A 20,339-nucleotide genomic window follows, 5' to 3' on the forward strand; every position below is an offset into this window, starting at 1 on the left:
AGCAACGAGTGGCAAGAGATGAGACACGGTTTTATATCTTACTCAAAACGGGTAAAACATGTCAGATTATAGTAAATTAATGTTAAACGGGTAAAAAATTAGACACCTAAAATGAAACGCATATCGACAAGTATGTGTTATATTGAGTTCGAAGTTGACTTCAGAACTGATGATACGAGCCATAAGAACAGTTACAAGAATACTAGCTAACAAAACCACACAAAACAATGATCAGCCCTGCAATTGTTGCATGGTGACTGCAGTTTGAGAACACAGATAACCTGAAGGAGCCACCATCTGTTTTTTCTTATGAGATTGTAAATCAAGCAGGATTTAGACATATACAAGAAGCATGTTTTCAATTAGATGATAGTAAGAAAAGTTACCAATAAGTCTGATTCATGTAAGTACTAGCTAAATCTACCAGATTGGAGCTTGGAAAAACCCAATTTGTATTCATGGAATCGAATTTGACTCGGATATTTTGAAACAGAAGATGACATGCTTCTGTATTAATAGTATTCTAATAATTTTGTATAAAGAAGTGCATGCTACATGAAAATTGTAGAAGTTTTTTTGTCCACTGGTTTTTGTTACAAGTTATTCCCTTTGATTGAGTTAAAGTAGTCCGACTACCCGTAGTGGTGGCCTTTTCCGACGTCCCCCCCCCCACCCAAACACGCCCGTCTCCCACCCCCATGGCGTTTTCCGGCGTTATTTCGCAACCCCCCCCCCTCTAGCGTGATTTGAAACACGCTCAAATGTGCTTTTCTTCAAATTGTTTGGCTAATGAGATTATTCCATATCAAATACAATTAATTTTAAATTAAAAAAACAAGAAAATAATAATTGGGTAATCATTGATGGGGCATTAGACCGCCCGTAATGGGGCGTTTGTTTTAAAAAAATTTCAAAAAAACGCCCGAACACTCCTCCATCCCATTACACCCGGGCGTTTTCTGGCGTGTTGTTTGTCAAAATTGCATGCGGCGTTTTTTAAATAACGCTGAGGATGATGTTGACTGGCCAATGGGAGTGGTCCAAGGGTAGTTTCATTTATTTATTTATTTTTTTTTGTTTTTTAACCTCCTCTCTATAAAAATATAATTGTTTAATGATTAGAAGGGGCGTTATTGGGCATTATTCCCACCACGCCACTTTTGCAATAACGCCTAATAATTTCCCCATGCTGACTGGACTGCCACGTGGCAGAAAACTCCCAAGGGTGGGGGCATTATTGCTCAAACCACTACACATGGTCTTATCCCACTACGACCATTTGTGAAAAAACGCCCATAGTGCCCCTTTGCTAACTGCGGTGACACGTGTCGCACAATGCCCATGGGTGGGGGCATTATTCATGTGTACCACTACATATGGCCTAATTAGCACGACAATGTAACTGGTGAATAAATCTCTAGCAAGTGATAAGTAAGCTGGTATGGCTTACTTTTTCAGTGGTTACCGTAAATAATCATATGCCTTCTCATTCCCGAGCACAACTTCAAGACCCGAAAGGCATAACATTTTAACAAATTCAAGATGCATAAGATCATCTATCTCAAAACCTCATATCAGAATGAAACAAATTTGTTCATTTCACTGAACTCGACATTAAAAAAAAAAAAAAAAATCACGAACGGCATGACTAATTGAACTTCAACGTCTGACGATGATTTCTACCATAGGTGATGCGCACGGAGAGCAAAAAAGAATTTCGGAAATCTGTGGTTCTTCATCTTTATCAAAATTATAATACGGGGATACCGTCACCTTCTTTAGCACAGGTGACTTGGCTAATATAAGCCTCACAAAATCCAACTCATTCTCTGCGTCGCTAAAATTTCGAATCTCAAATTCTTTCAAATGCTCCAACATAATATCTGAATAATCATCAAGTGTAAAAGAGCCCAAATCATCTTCGTCAAGCCAGTCTCCGTTATACATCTACACGATGAAGTATCTTGGGTGAGAGTATGTTGAGATAAGAATCAAAACAAACAGAACATAATATAGATCATTGTTATTTACCACTAGCTTAAGTTTCTCTAGATTTGGGGAGCTTCTAATCAGAAGAGCAAGAAAAGGTAACGCATATATGTGCATAAAGCATAAACTATCCACACACAAGTATTTCAAGTGGACTAATGCTGTTGGGAGCTCTTTCGGAAGTCTCTTTGGAGCAAAACACTTGAACCATAGCCAAATCAAAGATTAGTGATAACTATTAAGCAGACCGAAGTCAAATCATGTATTTACCATGTAGATAAAATTACCTCAACGATGAAAAGCACAACATTAAGATACTCAATCAATGGTAAACACTTAAATAGATCAACAATGGTGGTATCTCCACTCCTAAAGATGACCGAACACTCACAATCCTGCAAAAATTACAATATTTAGACAAGTTATTGAAGACCATGGGTCCATGGGAACTAAATTTTGGTTATTATGAACTTACAAGAGTCAATCTCTTAAGTAATGGACAGCTGGATAAAAGACGTAGAAGCGTTTTCACATATGTCCATACACTTCCCAAATGTAAGGTTGTAAGGCAACCGAATTCATTGAATGAACGTTCTTGGTAAAGAGCACAACCATGGAGATACAAACTTGTTAAATGCTGTAAAGAGAAGAGAGAAATGGGTAACATGTGCCCCTCGTCAATTCCCGCATCAAGGTCAAGTTTTAATATCTTGAGAGTATTTTTCTTCGACAAATGATGTAATAAATGGTCAATCTCAACACACGAGCCGTCTACTTCCATATCAAGGGTGAACTCATGTATTGGACCCTCGTGCATAAGCAGAACTTGGTATATAGCATAGAAAAGTTTACACCTCTTGGCCATATCTTTCCTTTTACTTGGTTTGTTAAGATATTGCTCCACAGCAGACGGCACAGGCCCATCAGTCCATTCTTGAAACCGATTCTCAATAAACACAAGTTTAGGGATTTTGGTCCAATGGTATCTCCATTCCTTAGAGAGGATACTTGTCCTTGCTGCCTCTTGAATCGGTAGTAGACATAAGATGGCTTCTATTATGCCTGAAGGAAGCTTGCTGATTACATCCACCTTAGGATACCCCATTTGAAAACCTGTTTAGTCTACACACAAATGAATAAAACAGATATGAAGAAAACCATATTCAAATCCAGTAATCAACGAAACTTAACAGCACACATTTGTTTGAAGTATTGACACCCAAATCCAGTAATGAACAACGGCTTATTATGTTTATGAGAAGTAATCGAAATGAATAGAAAATACCAACTGATATGGCTTACGTTATTTGATAAGCAAATCGGCGACCACTAGCGACATCGACGAGCAGAGGTAGGGGTTAGGGTTCAAGCACAAGCGGTTCTTATAATTTATGGCTATAATTTAGTGTTATTTTAGTTTGTTTTTTGTTTGTTGAGCAGAGGTAGGTGTTGCCCCGCACGTTGCGGGGCACTAAGACAAATATTTCTCTTTCATACATGTTTGTGTTTTGTTTACTTGTACATACTACTCGGTCTCAAAAAACATTACATCGAGAAACCAATGAAAACAAAACACTATCAATATTTTGCTAAAAAAACTAAAACGATGGGAAAACTATAATTTTTAACTTGGGCAAAACTGTAATTTTTCAGGACAAATGAGCGTGTGTCACGCAACCGCCTGACACGAATAAAAATTACACCGACTCAATAATTAAAACAAAACACTACCATAGATTTGTCAAAAAGAAAAAAAATACTAAAACGAAAGCAGGGGCGGCTATGAGGGTGTGCGGGGAGGACTCCCGTACAGGGCCCGTGATTTCGAGGGGCACGTGTTTTTTTTAAACTGATATATATATATATATATATATATATATATATATATATATATATATATATATATATATATATATATATATATATATATATATGCGTGTGTGTGTGTGTGTTAATAAATAGAAATCGAATCAAACAATATACAAAAAAGATCTTTGGTGTAGTGGCGTGCGTGTTTTGGTTAGTTCTTTGGGCTTGGTGAGACCCGGGTTCGAGTCCCTTGGTTCACTTCATTTTTATTGAGTTTCATTTAACAGTTTCCAATAATTGCACAACTGGTCCCTGCACTTAAAAGTTCTAAAGAATTATGTTAATGCACTTTTGGTGATAAGTGCAAGTCTTCCATTGTTTAGGGTCTTTATTGTACAAGTGCTCAAAGTTAGTCCCAAGAAGTTCCTAGGGACAACTTGTCCAAGTTTTATGTTTGAATTCCTTAGTCAGAGTTTTATGTTTAGGCTAAGGTCAGAGTTTTGTGATGTCTAGCTTTTGTCTGAGTTTTGTGGCAAAAGCTCTGAGCTTTGTGCTATATTGTTTTGTCCGGGCTTTCTAGTAAGTCTTGAAAGTCCGGGTTTCACCTTGTATATATACTTTAATATGGAATAGACAAGGTAACGATTTCTGTGTGAATTTCTGTACCCTAATCATTGTGTTTTGTCTGGCGGCGCTTTGTGTGAGTGACGTCATTCATCTTCATCAAGAATACTCAGTGTATTCTTGATTTCTCTCTCAAATCCTTGCATTCTTGTGTTTCATCTACAGTGGTTGATCATCAGGTGGATTCCGCACACCTGTTGGTTGCTTTAGCTGAGTGAGATCTTGGATTAGGAGGCCTTACAAGTGGTATCAGAGCAGTGTGCTCATACTACTGTAGGTGTTCTTAGTTTGAAGGTTTTGGTGAGAATAGTTCTTACTTTGATAGGGTTTAGTGAGATTTTAGTGAGTTTTTGTGTTTTATTCATGATTCTTCATTCATTTCCAGTGATTTGATGATGGATTTTGAGTAGTTTAGTGAGTTTTTAGTGTTTTCTTCATCTGGGTTTATAGAGTTTTTTGTTCTTGTTCATACAGAGGTTTGAAGGTGAAAAAGATTCTGAGTTTGATCTTTGGAAAGCTTGGTCCGTGGTTTACACTTTGTGTTTGTGTCTCCGGGGTATTGTTGAACCAGTGTGTAGTCACATTGGGGAGATACTCCGAAGATTGGTTTCTTCTGAGTTTTGAGACTTTGTCTGAGTTTTCAAATTCAGTCTGAGTTTTGTCCTACCCCGAGTTTTCCTTTTAGAGTTATTAGTGTCTGAGTTTGTCTTGTCCGAATTTTATTAGTTATATAGTCCGAGTTTTTATAATATCCTTAGTCCGACCTTTTAGAATATATGTCCGATCTCTTTTAGATATTAGTTTGGTCCGACTTTTTCTTTTTTAGTTTTCCTAGTGTCCGAGTTTCCTTTTTAGTATATTACAGAGTCCGCCTTTTTCTTTTGATATTGAGTCCGAGGTTTTTAATTCAAATACATAGAGTCCGAGTTTCATTGTTTTAAATATATAATAGAGGGTCCGAATTTTATATGTGTCTTAGTGTCCGAGTTTCTTGTTTTATTTGAGTCTTAGTCCGAGTTCCTTTTTTTTTATTTATAGTTTAGGTCCGAATTTTATATATAGCACTTAGTAGTCCGAATATTTTACTCTTTCATCTAGTCCGACCTTTATTGCTGTTTGAGTCCGAGTTCTCTTGAAGTTTTAGTGTCCGAGTTTTTTAATATATAAGAGAGTCCGATTTTAAGTTTTAGAGTCCGAAGTTTTAATATCAATTCATAGAGTCCGACTTTTCTTTTAGTTTAGAATCTGTCCGAATTTTTTCATGTGTTAGGGTGTCTGAGTTTAAAGTTCTAACAGTGTAGTCCGAGCTTTGTTTGTGTTTTATTTCAGGTTCTGTGATCCGGGTTTTCACACTCTGATTAAAGCTCAGACATTTCACTTTGAACTTAGAAAAAGGTCTTCTGTGACACAGTTCTTGCTTGGAAGTTCTCTGTTGTTTTCTGAAATGGCAAATAACAATCTGACTACAATGGTGCAAAACCTCAAGCACAATGCTGAGGTAGGAAGTAATGACAAACCTCCTTTGTTGATCAACGAGCTTGATTTTCCTGAGTGGAAGGAGCGTTTCGAAAGATATGTACGAGCAAAAGACATCAAAATCTGGTTGTGTATTGTTAAAGGATGTGGAGCTACTCCAGTACGTACGTTGACTATTGATACGTATTTGGCGCTCACTGACGACCAGAAGAAGTTTTATGACTGTGAAGAGAAAGCTATGTCAATGATAACGATGGCAATGACACAATCTATACTTCATACGTTCCGTAAGAGAAATAGCTCAAAGGAATTGTGGGATAGTATGATCCAGCGATATGAAGGAAACGAAATGTACAAGAAACGACGTCTCGAACGTTTGAAGACTCAATTCGTTGTGTTCAAGGCTTTGAAGAATGAATCATTTGATGACACAGTGAATCGATTTTATCATCTGCTAAGCGAACTTGATAGAAGTCAAGAGGGTATCTACACTGAATTCGAGAAGGTTGAGAAGTTTCTGAATTGTCTTTCGAGAGAATGGAATATGTACACCGCTTTGATCAGAGAGGGTGTTCTCTACGAAGAGCTTTCATTGGAAGAAGTTGTTCAGAAACTGAGGGGTTACGCTTGGAATATGGAAGATCAAGCATCTGATTTCGAGAAGATCCAAGATCCTCAGTTGTATAAGGCTTCGAAACCAACGGATAGGGGTAGTAATGGTGGAGTCGGTGTTGCTTTGTATTCGGAGAATGAAGGTCCTGCAAGTAAACACGCCTTCATAAGCAACAATGACAGTTCAGCTGGAACAACCAATTCGAATCAAGGGATGTACTCTTCTAGTGGAGCGCAGAAATCTCAAGGAACAAGTGTGAACATTCCTAAGATAGATGCAAGCGGTTTGAAGTTGATTGAAGAAAATATGGGTCTGTTGGCGTCCTTCATGACTGCATACGAGAATTTCTGTCTTGGGAAACTCGTTGAACCGTCAAGTCTCGATGAAGACTTCGATCAGATAGATCAAGACGAGATCGAAGAACTTGATCTACAACTCAATATGGCATTGTTAGTCCGTAGAGCGAAGAAGTTTCTGTTGAAGACTGGTAGGAAGTTCATAGGAGGTCAGACAAAGACTCGAATGGGAGTCGACATGTCCAAAGTAAAATGTTACAACTGTGGTATCTACGGGCATTTCGCACGTGATTGTCGAAAGCCGAAAATGGAAAGATCTGACAACAATTCCCGAGGAAATAATTCAAGACCCCACAACAATTCATCAGCTGGTACCTCTAACTCAAGTGTTCGTTCAAGTGGGTCTGAAAATCTTACACCTTCGACAAACAATGCCATGGTGGCTCAACCTCTACAGAATGTGACTGAGCCTTATGACTGGGGTTGTGCCTTGGAAGACATTTCGGGAGCTATTGTGTCACAAGCTTTTATAGCTGAAATTGTGAACGAAGAAGTGTGTGAAGAGGTTGTCGAAGAGACTAGCATTGAGGAGCTTGCAGTTGTAGCTGAGGTTTTAGGGGAAGAATTGGATTCGGGGAATGTTGCTGAGAATGAAAGTCCTTCGATCGAAGAGACTGTTGAGAAGTCTAGCAAGACAGACGATGGAGAAAAGGGAGAACGCTTTGAATTCAACATCTCCACAGCTGAAATGCAGCAATTTGCGGATGCAGAAGCTAAAAGGTTGGATGAAAACTCCGTAGAAAACGAGGCTTGTGCATTCATGGCTGGCATTGAGGTAAAATCATCTTCTGTAGATAAGCGATGTGCTAGATGTGTTGAGTTTGTGACTAAAATTGATAGATATGCACTTCATAACACAAACTTAATTGCAGATTTAGAAAAATCCAGAGAACTCATTGCTGTGCTGTCTAATTCGGATAAAGAACACCGAATTAAGATAAAAGCACTGAAAAATGATATCTCTGAATTTGAGAGACTTGTGGCTGTGGGTAATCTTAGAAATCAGGAATTAAAATCTGAACTTGAAATGAATCAAAATTGTGTTTTGGAAAAGAACAAAATCATTTTGGAAAAAGATAATCTGATTATGGATTTGCAACGAAAGATTGAAAAATTCAGGGATTCATCCGAAGTGATGAATTTCTGTATTAACAGCCAACGTCTCAAAGAATCTGGGGAAGAAATGTCCGGCATTGGTTATAACAAGGTGCCTCCACCGGTAAACCATAATTATACATCGATGCCAAGCATTGACCCTGAATTGGCAAATTTTGTGCCAAAGACTCCTCTGACGGTTGAACCACAAAGTGAGTCAGAATCTGAGCCAGATGAAGTTACTGACTCAGATCAGTCGAAGATGAGTGGAGTTTCAAAGAAAAATGAAGTAAATCTTGAAAACATTGAAAATTTGATAAGCAATAAGATTTTGGAAATGCTTAATCAAGTTCAAAATGAGAAGTCAAAACCAAAGTCACGTGGGAAAAATAAAAAGGCTTTGAAAAATGTCCCTAAAACTGAGTTTGTTAAAGGGGAGGATTTTGTCAAAGAAGAAGTAAAAATTGAAACAGGTTCCAACTCTCAGTTTGTGAACCAAATTTTGAAAAATTCCACCAATGCCTCTTCATCTTCGACCGATCATGAGGAACGTCCGAAGAACGCTGCGAAAATTCGCAAATGCTATAAGTGTCGTGGGAAAGGACACTTAGCAGCAGACTGTCCAGATGACAGGGGTAAATCACTTGTTGATCCTGATCAAAAGAAACCTTTTGTTAACAAGCCACAAAATGAATCAGTTAATGTTGAAAAGAAAAATGGTAAAAATCAAAAGGTTGAGAAAAACAAAGTGATTAAACAAGAAGTAAAACCTGATGTTAAACCAAATGTTAAATCACAACAAAATCAGGATCAAGAGGAGAAACCCGTTGTTATTAACCGTGGGGACAGATCAGAAAATGTACCTCAAAGACATGATACTCGTGAGAAAACCCCTCACAGACGACAAAATCATGTCACCTTTCAAGGAGTTGAGAATGACAAACGTTCTGGAGGTTCGAACAACAACTATGCTAGACCTCATGCACAGAACAAATTCGTGAATGATCGAAATGCGTCACCCCCCCCCCCCCCCCGATTTCCAAATCAAAGACCGCATTCGAATAATCATCCACGATCATTCTCAAGACACGAAGATGCTCCTAGATTTGGTAGGAATTTTGAGTCACCCAGGAATCAAAATTACAATTACCAAAACTATGGAAGCCGAGGGTATGGAAACTCTGGTTATACCAACAGATCGTCAACTCCGTATAATCCACGATTTGCGGGGACTCATTCCAACAATTTCCGAAATGGAAATGGTGGACACAGAGTCGATGATGGTTATTTCAAAGAGTTTTCTTATGTTGACGAATCAGGACGACCCAAGACCATCATGGCTTGGGTCCCACACTCTAACTAAATTTTTGTTGGGGAGTGTAGGAGCAGCTGAAGAGGGCTATCTATATTTGGTATATCGATAGTGGCTGTTGCAGACACATGACAGGAAACAAAGAATTATTGAACAATTTTAAACAAATCCGTGGTGGTTATGTGAACTTTGCCGGTGAAAAGGGTGGATACATCACCGGTGAAGGCTCTGTGTCAAATGGAAAAATCACGCTGCATAAAGTGAACTACGTTGAAGAACTGAAGCATAACTTGATGTCGGTTTCTCAAATCTGTGATAACAAGTACACGATGTTGTTCACTGATAAAGCTTGCTTCGTTTTGCGTCCGGGATTTGTTGTTCCTGAAGATTGGATCGTTATGAGGGCTCCAAGGGTGAATAACACACATGTCATGGACATGTGCCCGTTGGTTAACTCGTCTGCTCCAGCGACTTGTCTACTTTCAAAGGCGACTGAAGATCAATCGTATCTCTGGCATAGGAGAATGGGCCATGTGCATCTGCGAAAAATGAACCACTTAGTGAAAAACAACTTGGTGTTGGGGGTTCCTTTACGTAGTTTCAATATGCACAACAAATGTGAATCATGTGAAAAAGTAAAAATCAAACGAAAGCCTCATAAACCGAAAACAGTTAACTCAATCCAAAAACCACTTGAATTACTTCACATGGATCTCTTCGACCCGATCCATGTTGCTAGTATTGGTGGAATGTCTTATTGCTTAGTTGTCACTGACGATTTCTCACGTTACTCATGGGTATTTTTCTTAAAAACAAAGGATCAAACTGCTTGTATTTTAAGAGATCTATTCAAACAACTTGAGAAAAATTATTCACTTCCTATTAAGAAAATCCGAAGTGACAACGGCACTGAGTTTAAAAATCAGTATATGGATGAGTTATGTCGGGAAATGGGAATAATTCATCAGTTCAGCGCTCCATATGTTCCTCAACAGAACGGAGTTGCAGAACGGAAGAATCGTACCCTGATTGAGGCGGCCCGCACTATGCTTTCTGAATCAAAATTGCCAATTTTCTTCTGGGCCGAGGCAGTAAACACTGCATGTTATGTGTTAAATCATGTGCTTACTGTCAAAAGAGAAGATAAAACCTGTTATGAATTACTTGAAAACAGGAAACCGAACTTATCTGGTTTTCAGCCTTTTGGGATTAAGTGTGTTATCAAACGCACCAAAGATACTCCGAAAATGGGGGAAGTTGGTGAAATTGGGTTCTTTTTGGGTTATGCCAATGGAACTCCAAACAAACGCGTTTATAACATCAAGAAACGAACCGTGCATATCGTGTTTGATATAACTCCTTTGAGTTTCGATCCTCCACCGTCCGAATTCGGTCCCAAAAGCGGTTATGATTATGATAAATTATTTGATTCGTTTGATCTTCCTGATGTTTCAGAAGAAGATTCGGAGGTTGTATACACACATCTTGTGAACAAAGATGAAGTGGATGCGAGCTGGAGAGCTAGTATTCCTACTAATGTGTCTTCGAATGTTCCAGTCGCTGATTCTTCGACCGTAAATGATGTTGTTGCTGAGCAGATCCCCAATGCAGCTGCTCAAACTACAAGTGGAGATCTATACGTTGACTTTTCAGCATATCCAAATGTTGATGCGTCTTCTGGTAATGGTGGAGCTTCTAGTAGTAATGCACATGCTGAGGGGGAGATTCAATCAAATTTGGGAAACAATCTTCAAGCTCCGGCAATCCCAGTTCCAAGAACAAATATTCATCATCCTGTTGATAATATTATTGGGAATCCAACTGCGGGAGTGCAAACGCGAAGGAGTATTTCAGAAATGCAATGTCTATTCTCTGCTATCAAGAAAGAAGAAATCTACAATCTTAGCCTGCATGAATGTTTTATCTCTCAGATAGAGCCGAAGAACTATCAAATGGCTCTGAAGGATAATTCTTGGTGTGAGGCGATGCAAGAAGAGTTAGCTCAGTTCGACAAGTTAAAGGTGTGGAATTTGGTCGATCTTCCAAAAGGCCAGCATGCAATCAACACGAAATGGGTTTTCAAGTGCAAGAAAGACGATAAGGGTGTCGTTGTCAGAAACAAAGCACGATTGGTTGTTCAAGGCTTCAATCAGGAAGAAGGGATTGATTATACAGAAGTTTATGCACCGGTGGCAAGACTGGAAGCTATTCGTTTGTCTAGCCTTTGCTGCACACATGCGTATCAAAGTCTATCAGTTGGATGTGAAAAGCACCTTCCTTTACGGGAAATTGCATGAAACTGTGTATGTGTCCCAACCGCCGGGTTTCGAAGCTCCAGGGTTAGACAACAAGGTCTATTTGTTGGACAAGGCTCTCTATGGTCTCCATCAGGCCCCTCGAGCTTGGTACGAGACGTTGTCAAAGCATCTTTTGGAGCATGGGTTCTCGCGTGGTGCAATTGACTCCACACTGTTCATTTTGAAGAAAGGGGGAGATTTTCTGATTGTGCAAATTTACGTTGATGACATAATTTTTGGTTCTTCAAATGAAGATTTGTGTCGTGAGTTCGAAGCGGTGATGAAGTCAAAGTTTGAAATGAGCGCGATGGGCGAGTTATCCTTCTTTTTAGGTCTTCAAGTGAGTCAAGAAAAAACCGGGACGTACGTGCATCAGACAAAGTATGTCCACGAGATTCTCAAAAGATTTGGATTGGAAGATAGCTTACCCTATGACACGCCTCTACCGACAAATCTCAAGCTTTCACCCGATGATGAGAAAGATCCTGAAGTGGATCCGACTCTATATCGAGCAATGATAGGTTCATTGATGTATCTAACTGCTTCTCGACCAGATATTATGTTCTCTGTTTGTTTGTGTGCTAGGTACCAATCAACTCCGAAGGAGTCGCACTTGAAAGCTGTCAAGCGTATTTTCAGATATCTGAAAGGGACGCCTAAGCTTGGATTGTGGTATCCAGCTGAAGGTGGTCTGGATTTGATGGCGTATGCTGACGCAGATTTCGGAGGGTGCAGGATGAACAGAAAGTCAACCTCTGGCGGCGCACAACTTCTTGGAAATCGTCTTGTCTCTTGGCAATGCAAAAAGCAAGTTGCCGTTTCTCTATCCACGTGCGAGGCCGAGTACATTGCTGCTTCAAGATGTTGTGCTCAGGTTTTGTGGATTCAGCAGCAAATGAGGGACTACGGTTTGAATTTTACTCGAACTCCTATCCTTGTCGATAACAACTCTGCCATTTCCATAACAAACAATCCAGTTAATCACTCACGCACTAAGCACATAGATGTTAGGCATCACTTTATTCGCGACTGTGCTGAGAAGGGTTTGATAGAAGTGGTTAGGGTAGACACCTTGGATAATCTTGCCGACCTGTTTACGAAAACATTCGATCGGGCTAGATTTGAAAATCTGGTCCGAATGATTGGCATGATCAACCCAGAGTAAAATGCTTTCAAAACTCGCATAGAAACTTTATTTTATCTTTTCTGTACAGTTCTTACCGCTTTCGAAAAATTGAAAAACTCCAAAAATATTTTACTTAGTTGTAGGATAAATTTCAGAAAAATACGAAAACATTTGAAAAAATTTAAAATGAAGTCGTGTTGAGATATAAGGGAAATGATAGTACATCGGTTAGTCGTATCTGGTGCAGGACTATGGTTATATGCATAAAATTAACCGTTAACTGTGACAGCTTCATTATACGTTGCTTCGGTAGGTTTTACGCGTAAATAAGAATCTGTCTTTGGTATATAAACATAATGAACTGCGTAACTCGTGTGGCGCATCTCTCGGATATATGGTCTTGGTACCGTAATTTCGTTTGATAGATTGCCGAGGTTCTGAGATACGTGGTCTTTATGCTGTTTATCATCTGGGTATCATGGTTGCTTCTTTTACCGGAAAATAACGGGGACGCAAGTCTAGATCTTCCATGATACCATACATACGTGTAAATATCCTTAATTCATGATGCATTCGACGCAAATAAGTGATAAACAATCACATGTCCCACAAAATTATGCGGGAGTCAAGTTCCTCCTCAATAAGTGATTCTATCACAAAGGACTTGCTCCTGTGCCCTGTGCATCTGAAATTCAAGTTCCTCCTCAATAAGTGATTCTATCACAAAGGACTTGTTTTCAATTCAAATAAGTGAGTATCTCACATTAGCTTATACGTCAAAAACAGATGATAAATGGTATACTCACCAGTAAGATGATCTCTCGCGCATACCTTGATACGGGAGTATATTCTGAGGTGGGTAAACATAGTTACTGTCAGCTTAATACACTTAATTCCATATCTCGAAAACAGTGTTCGAAAGCGTGCTAAAACTTAAGTGGACCACAATATCGTTGAACGTCTTGAACTGTCAATATCATTATTAAAAGATTAAAGCTAAAATGCTATGGTTCTTGTGTTGGGTACTGACAATAAACCGATATGATTCCTTTGCTCCGATTTCACAAAAAGATAATTAGTGTAAATACGTTCTAGGTTTTATTTCCTTTCAGTCAAAAATTGAAAAATCACAAAAAGATTTTGCTTTCTTGTTTCTATGTGCGAGTTATCTTATTAAGAATACTCTAGGGTTGTGAAAATTGTTTAAACAAGTTATTAAATGTTAGTTGTTTAATATTTCAATTGTTTATTCTGGGGTATGGGAATTTTATTCTTGGGATCCAGGTTTGGGCCGATGTCTCCAAGGTCAGGTTTCTTAATTCTGGGTTAAGTGTTTCAGGTCTGGATCGTTCATCTCAAGATGGAAGATTTGGAGAAGCTGTGTGCGTTTGGATCGTGCATCTCAAGACTGGAGAAGCTCAGTTGAAGAAGCTCCGGTGCCTGCCCCTAAAATACAATGAAGAAGATCGTGTTCTTGCGGACCAGTTCATCAAGGTGGTTCAGTTCTGTGTGAAGAACAAGGTCTGGGCAGGAAGCCGCTTCTCGAAGAGAGTTTGAAGATCTCAAGTTCAATGAAGACCATGCACTAATCAAGGGGGAGTTTGTTAATGCACTTTTGGTGATAAGTGCAAGTCTTCCATTGTTTAGGGTCTTTATTGTACAAGTGCTCAAAGTTAGTCCCAAGAAGTTCCTAGGGACAACTTGTCCAAGTTTTATGTTTGAATTCCTTAGTCAGAGTTTTATGTTTAGGCTAAGGTCAGAGTTTTGTGATGTCTAGCTTTTGTCTGAGTTTTGTGGCAAAAGCTCTGAGCTTTGTGCTATATTGTTTTGTCCGGGCTTTCTAGTAAGTCTTGAAAGTCCGGGTTTCACCTTGTATATATACTTAATATGGAATAGACAAGGTAACGATTTCTGTGTGAATTTCTGTGCCCTAATCATTGTGTTTTGTCTGGCGGCGCTTTGTGTGAGTGACGTCATTCATCTTCATCAAGAATACTCAGTGTATTCTTGATTTCTCTCTCAAATCCTTGCATTCTTGTGTTTCATCTACAGTGGTTGATCATCAGGTGGATTCCGCACACCTGTTGGTTGCTTTAGCTGAGTGAGATCTTGGATTAGGAGGCCTTACAAATTACCAAATCAGTCCCTTCAATTAGGAAATTAGTTTAATCTAAAATTTATAACTAGGTTAGTTATTTCTTTTGTAATTATTAACGAGGCTAACAAGTTTCATTCATAAAATTAATATTTTAAACCCGAAAAAACTAATTATAGTAATTTCTAAATACGCGACATCTAATATAAATAAAAAAAGTTCGTTTAGGGTCCGGTTTTCAAAAGGATGGGTATCGGAGATCCGTTTTTGGCGGATGTTACACATTGTTTATCGAATAATACGATTTTGTCATTTTCGTAAATGCCTTGTTTATCGTTAAGATATAAGGGCACATTATTTTGACCTCGAACAGGGTACATGAATTCTCCGAGACGCCACTGAACGAAAGCATGACTTTAATTTTAAACTGGGGCAAAATCGTAATTTGACAGAAAAAAAAACAAAAACAAAGGCAAACCTGTAAATTTGAAACAGAGGACAAAATCGTAATTAGAATGGGAGAGAAAAAAACAAAACCAATGGCAAAACTGTAAACTTAAACGGGGAAAATCGTAATTTGCTTGGACCAATGAGGAAGTGCCAGGCAGTTGTGGGAACAAAATCGTAATTTTTGAAATGGGAACAAAATCATAATTTTGAACAGAGGGCAAAATCGTAATTATATTTTGAACTGGGTGCAAAATCATAATTTTAAACTGAGGGCAAAATCAGAATATTTAGCTATGGGGAAAAACATAATTTTATTTTCAACTGTCGACAAAAACGTAATTTTGAGCTGAGCGCAAAATCGTAATTTTGAGCTAGGGGGAAAACATAATTTTATTTTTAGCTGGGGGCAAAAACGTAATTTTAGACGGAGGGCGAAACCGTAATTTTAAACTGGGAATAAAATTAAAAATGGGTTTTTGAACTGAGGGCAAAATCGTAATTTTGAGTCAGGGGCAAAAATATAATTTTATTCTAAACTGTGGCCAAAAACATAACTTTAAATAAAGGCCAAAACCGTAATTTTAAACTGGGAATAAAATTAAATTAAAAATAGGCTGGTCCAATAGGGGAGTGCCAGGCAAGCAGGCAAGCTGCCTGGCACTATTCCCACAACTTGAAAATGTATATGTAGTAAGCCTGGCACTATTTGTCACACCCTGGCTTTGCGGAAGCGTGGTTAATTTGGTGTGACTTCTTAATACCATAGCTTAATCATAACAAAGCTATATGAATTAAAAATATGCAAGATCATCCATTAAAATAAAATATCAAAACATTGTCTTAACGGGTTAACACCCTATCAACCACAAACTTGTCCCACAAACATTACAATCCTAAACATAACATAACATAACATGATTCGAGGACTGTGACTTGTCCAGGAAAGAGTCACATTCCCCAAACCCTGGATGACCTCGGTAACTAATGCAGCGGAAAACATGCCATACCGTGCCAGATCTTTAATTCCCTGAAATACATGTAAGTTGAAAAATCAACAATAATGTTGAGCGAGTTCATGCGAAAGTGAGTAGATAAACCTTTGTATTTATCAAAAATCCTGGTATGTAGCAAATAAGGAAAAAGAGATCACCAATGGTTTGCAAGGCCATTGATATGTGTGAAATGCAAGTAGGAAGGCTCAAACCTAGCAAATTTATGCGTCGGGAACAAAGTCATCCCAAGGTCCGTTATGCTGGACCTGGGACTGGGCTCGCTACACCCAAATAGATCTACCGCTCCTGCCCCTCGGTCCTACCCTGAGGATTAATGACCTCAAGTTTCCGCCTACCCATTCACATGATCTAAAAGTAACCCTCCTTACGCTAACCATACCATGTATAAAGTAATCATAACCATTGTAACATGTATTTCACCCCCGCAGTTTAGAAAACTGAAAACAGTTAAGAGAAAAGGGGGACATGAACTCACAGTCAGTGCGTCGCTATACCAAGTACTCCGAATGTCAGGCAGCTGTGCAACGACCTACATGTGCTAATTCTATTAGACGGATGGCCGTGCCTTAGCTTTATAGCTTAAGTTTTGGGAAACAGTTAGACAACCGTTCCTTGTATATACTTGGTAATTAATTTCCTTCCCAAGGATGGGGGATTTAATACATGTGTATTCGTATTATATCATTAAGTCCCACTTAATATATTTTAACTTCTCATTCCAAAATATAAATATTTTTCTCAAAAATATTATATTTTCTCTTCACTTAATACTTTCCAAAATAATACGTTGACAAAATACGCGTTTATGAATATTTCCGTATAATGCGTAAGTTACGTTTTAAACGATCAAGTGGTAATAATAATTACCGGTGTAACTTATATGTTCGTCGTGTAAGCGTTAGTATTATTTTGGGTTCGACAACGTTTGTAAATATTATTTACTCTAAAAATAATATTTATATATTTTCACAAAATAATCATAAACAGTGTGGTGAAAAATATATTTATCGAATAAATATTTATCACGTTTAGTTTTTGTTAAAATCCCACCTCCGATTATTTAATAAATAAAGTCATGGCGAAATATATTTTGAAAACATATCAAAATAATTCTAACACTTGTAAATAATTCTATGTGTTAGGTTTTTAGAAAAATTTCGCCAGAGTTTCCCCTGTAACTGGAGGTGGCCACGCTTTCAAGCGTATCATTTTCTTTTACAAAATCATTTCAACACTTCTTTAATCAATCAATCAATTTCCGACACATCAAACTAATCTCAACCCACCAAACTTAGTATGTAAATCGCATTATTACATGAACTTGTAGTTTTTCCGAAAACTATAATGTAGATCTCCTTATATTTGGTGGATCTTTGTATAAAGTAGTTTAATCTTGTAAAAACCCCGTTTTTAGAATAAATCATTCTTTACAACTTCCCGACAACTTTTATAAAAATTGTTACTTTGTCGGATCTTTCGTTTCACAAGTGTTTATACACTTGTAGTTTGTAAAAATCATATTTGTTAGTGTGTCATACAACTTTTATAAAACATGATTTTCTCGACACTTGGTCTTACGAAAATACCACTTGCAGATCCGTAGATCCGCTAGTTTTAAATACCATTTTACTAGTAAAATTACTTTTACACAAGTTCATGTCTTTTGATGTGGTAGAGTTTCACCCTTTAACCCTTGTACCGATATAAACAAGCTTATGTCAAGATCTATGATCTTAACAAAGTCGGGTTAAACGATGATCCGAGCCACCACATCGTAGATCGGACCTAAATAACCACCATATTCAAACACTACAACTTTTACACAAGTTATGATCTTTTATCCAACAAAATTCAAGTTTTAGTAAACTTTAAAGATTCAAAAGATGGGTTTCCGCATTTTAACCGTTATAAATCATATTAACCACTTTAGATATGTTCGAGAGTGAGTTTTAAACATTATACCTCTAGCTCGGGGCTAGGGAAGAATCTAGGCGAAAATGAGGTGGATAAAAGCGAAGTAATGAGGTCCTTCCACTTCCGTTTGCTCCAAGCCTCCTAATATGTAACCCGTGAAGCTTGTATGATGTAGGAATGGAGAGATCAAGATCGAACAATGATGGATGGGGGTGGGGGGTCTTCGGCCGAGAGTGGGGAGAGCAAGAGAGAGTAGAGTGTGTTGGGTGATTAAGTGTGTGTAATCTCTAAGGTTAAGCTCATGTATTTATAGGCATAAACAAGATTATCGTCCAAAGGATTTCGTGTCCCCTTGATATTAGACACAACCAATTATAATAATCAAAAGTGTACTAGCTAGTTATAAGGGAACCAAACCGGCCCAAAAAGGGGGGGGGGGGTCTTATGGTTCGATTTCAATTGTGTAGTTAGGACTTAGTTACGTTAAGTAGGTTAATTTTAGGGGTTAACTCCGTTAGTGGTGTGATGCGTTATAAAGCGGGTGTTAGGGTAATCAGGGACCCTAACTGGCTCAGAAAAAGGCCAATAATATTTCTGGCAATATTTTTATGTTCCGGGTATAGTCCGGTTGCTCGGTTGGATAGTAATCCGTTAAAGTGCTTAAGTAATCTTTTAAGCGTCGTAAATAATATTTTTAGCGACACAATTTATTCTGCAAAGTGTCAGGAATATTTCCTCATGTTTTGGCACTTTATTAGTTAGCTAGAAGCTAGTATGTTGATAAAAGTGCTGTGTTTCGTGCTTAGAGTACGTTTTAGGCACATCCAATCATTATATCTTATTCCTAGAGACGCAGTTCTACAACCCTTGTATCCCTACACACACTCTGGGTGTAGTAAAAATATTTCTGGCTCATTCAGGCCTTTAGAGGCAGTGACTGCCTGATGCTGGCTTTATCAGCATGTTCAATAGGTTATCCGTTCAAATGCTACTGTGCTTTTGTGCATCATGTTTGTCACTAGAGTTCAGTAAGTAAATAATGTGGTGACGGAAATCAAAGTATGATGCAGACATGTACAAGTATCAACAGTCAAGTAGCAGTTCATCAGTAATCTCAGTTAAGCACAGTAATTAAGCAACAATTAATAGTTAATTAAGTCGTACGGATACCTGGTTTAGTGAGGGTTGTCACATTCTCCCCCCGTTAGAAAAATTGCGTCCCGAAATTTTAAATTCTGCTCGTAGAAGCAGGGTTCTCAGGAAATAAGTGGGGGTATTTCTCTTTCATTCTTTCCTCACGCTCCCAGGTGAATTCAGGACCATGTCTAGCATTCCAACGAACTTTGACGAGCTTGACACTGCTCCGGCGGGTCTTGTTCACTTTCCAATCCGTGACCTCAACAGGTTCTTCAACGAAGTGGAGCGTGTCATCAACATGAATTTCGTCGGCAGGAATGGCAACGTTATCTTGTGTTGGACTTTTCTTCAGATTGGATACATGAAATGTATCGTGAACACCATTTAGTTCGGCAGGTAGGTCCAACTTGTATGCTACTAACCCGATTCTCTCCAAGATCTTGAACGGTCCAATGTACCTCGGGTTCAACTTTCCACGTTTCCCAAAGCGTGCCACACCCTTCCAGGGTGATACCTTCAACAAAACCATCTCACCAACCTCAAACTCTAGAGGTTTCCTGCTTCGATCCGCGTAGGCTTTCTGCCTGTCACGAGCCGTACTGATGCGGTCCCGTATCTGTGCGATCTTATCTGTGGTTTCCTGTACCATTTCAGGACCAACCAATTGTCTATCACCTGCGTCAGCCCAACAAAGCGGCGATCTGCACTTGCGCCCATATAAGGCTTCAAACGGCGCGGCACCAATACTGGTGTGGTAGCTGTTGTTGTATGAAAACTCAACCAAAGGCAAATGCTTATCCCAGCTACCGCCCAAATCCATCACACATGCTCTCAGCATGTCTTCTAACGTCTGAATCGTCCGCTCGCTTTGACCGTCGGTCTGCGGGTGAAAAGCTGTGCTCAGATTCAACTTGGAGCCAAAAGCTTCTTGGAAGGATTGCCATATCCTCGACACGAACCTTCCGTCTCTATCAGAGATAATCGAGAGAGGTACTCCATGGCGTGTAACAATCTCTCTCATGTAAATTTCGGC

General features: G+C 38.7%; 1 protein-coding gene across 1 annotated transcript; it reads right to left on the reverse strand.

Annotated features, from left to right (window-relative positions):
* Positions 1-1,526: 1,526 nt before the first annotated feature.
* Positions 1,527-3,094, reverse strand: LOC110871032 (F-box/FBD/LRR-repeat protein At1g13570-like). The gene is made up of 4 exons (XM_022120022.2): positions 2,465-3,094; positions 2,277-2,384; positions 2,032-2,190; positions 1,527-1,947 (listed from the first exon to the last, which is right to left on the reverse strand). The coding sequence occupies exons 1-4, from the start codon at positions 3,092-3,094 to the stop codon at positions 1,660-1,662; spliced, it is 1,185 nt and encodes a 394-aa protein (XP_021975714.1). The 3' UTR covers positions 1,527-1,659.
* Positions 3,095-20,339: the final 17,245 nt, after the last annotated feature.

The sequence above is a fragment of the Helianthus annuus genome, chromosome 7 (genome assembly GCF_002127325.2).
Source record: "Helianthus annuus cultivar XRQ/B chromosome 7, HanXRQr2.0-SUNRISE, whole genome shotgun sequence".
In the NCBI taxonomy this organism is placed as follows: Eukaryota; Viridiplantae; Streptophyta; class Magnoliopsida; order Asterales; family Asteraceae; genus Helianthus; species Helianthus annuus.

Excerpts from the sequence above, each read along its gene's own strand:
- LOC110871032 (XM_022120022.2), bottom strand. The coding sequence starts at position 3,094 with ATGGGGTATCCTAAGGTGGATGTAATCAGCAAGCTTCCTTCAGGCATA. Across the intron at positions 2,385-2,464 it reads TACTTAAGAGATTGACTCTT|GATTGTGAGTGTTCGGTCAT; the intron begins GTAAGTTCATAA and ends TAATTTTTGCAG. Across the intron at positions 1,948-2,031 it reads TAGAGAAACTTAAGCTAGTG|ATGTATAACGGAGACTGGCT; the intron begins GTAAATAACAAT and ends TTCATCGTGTAG.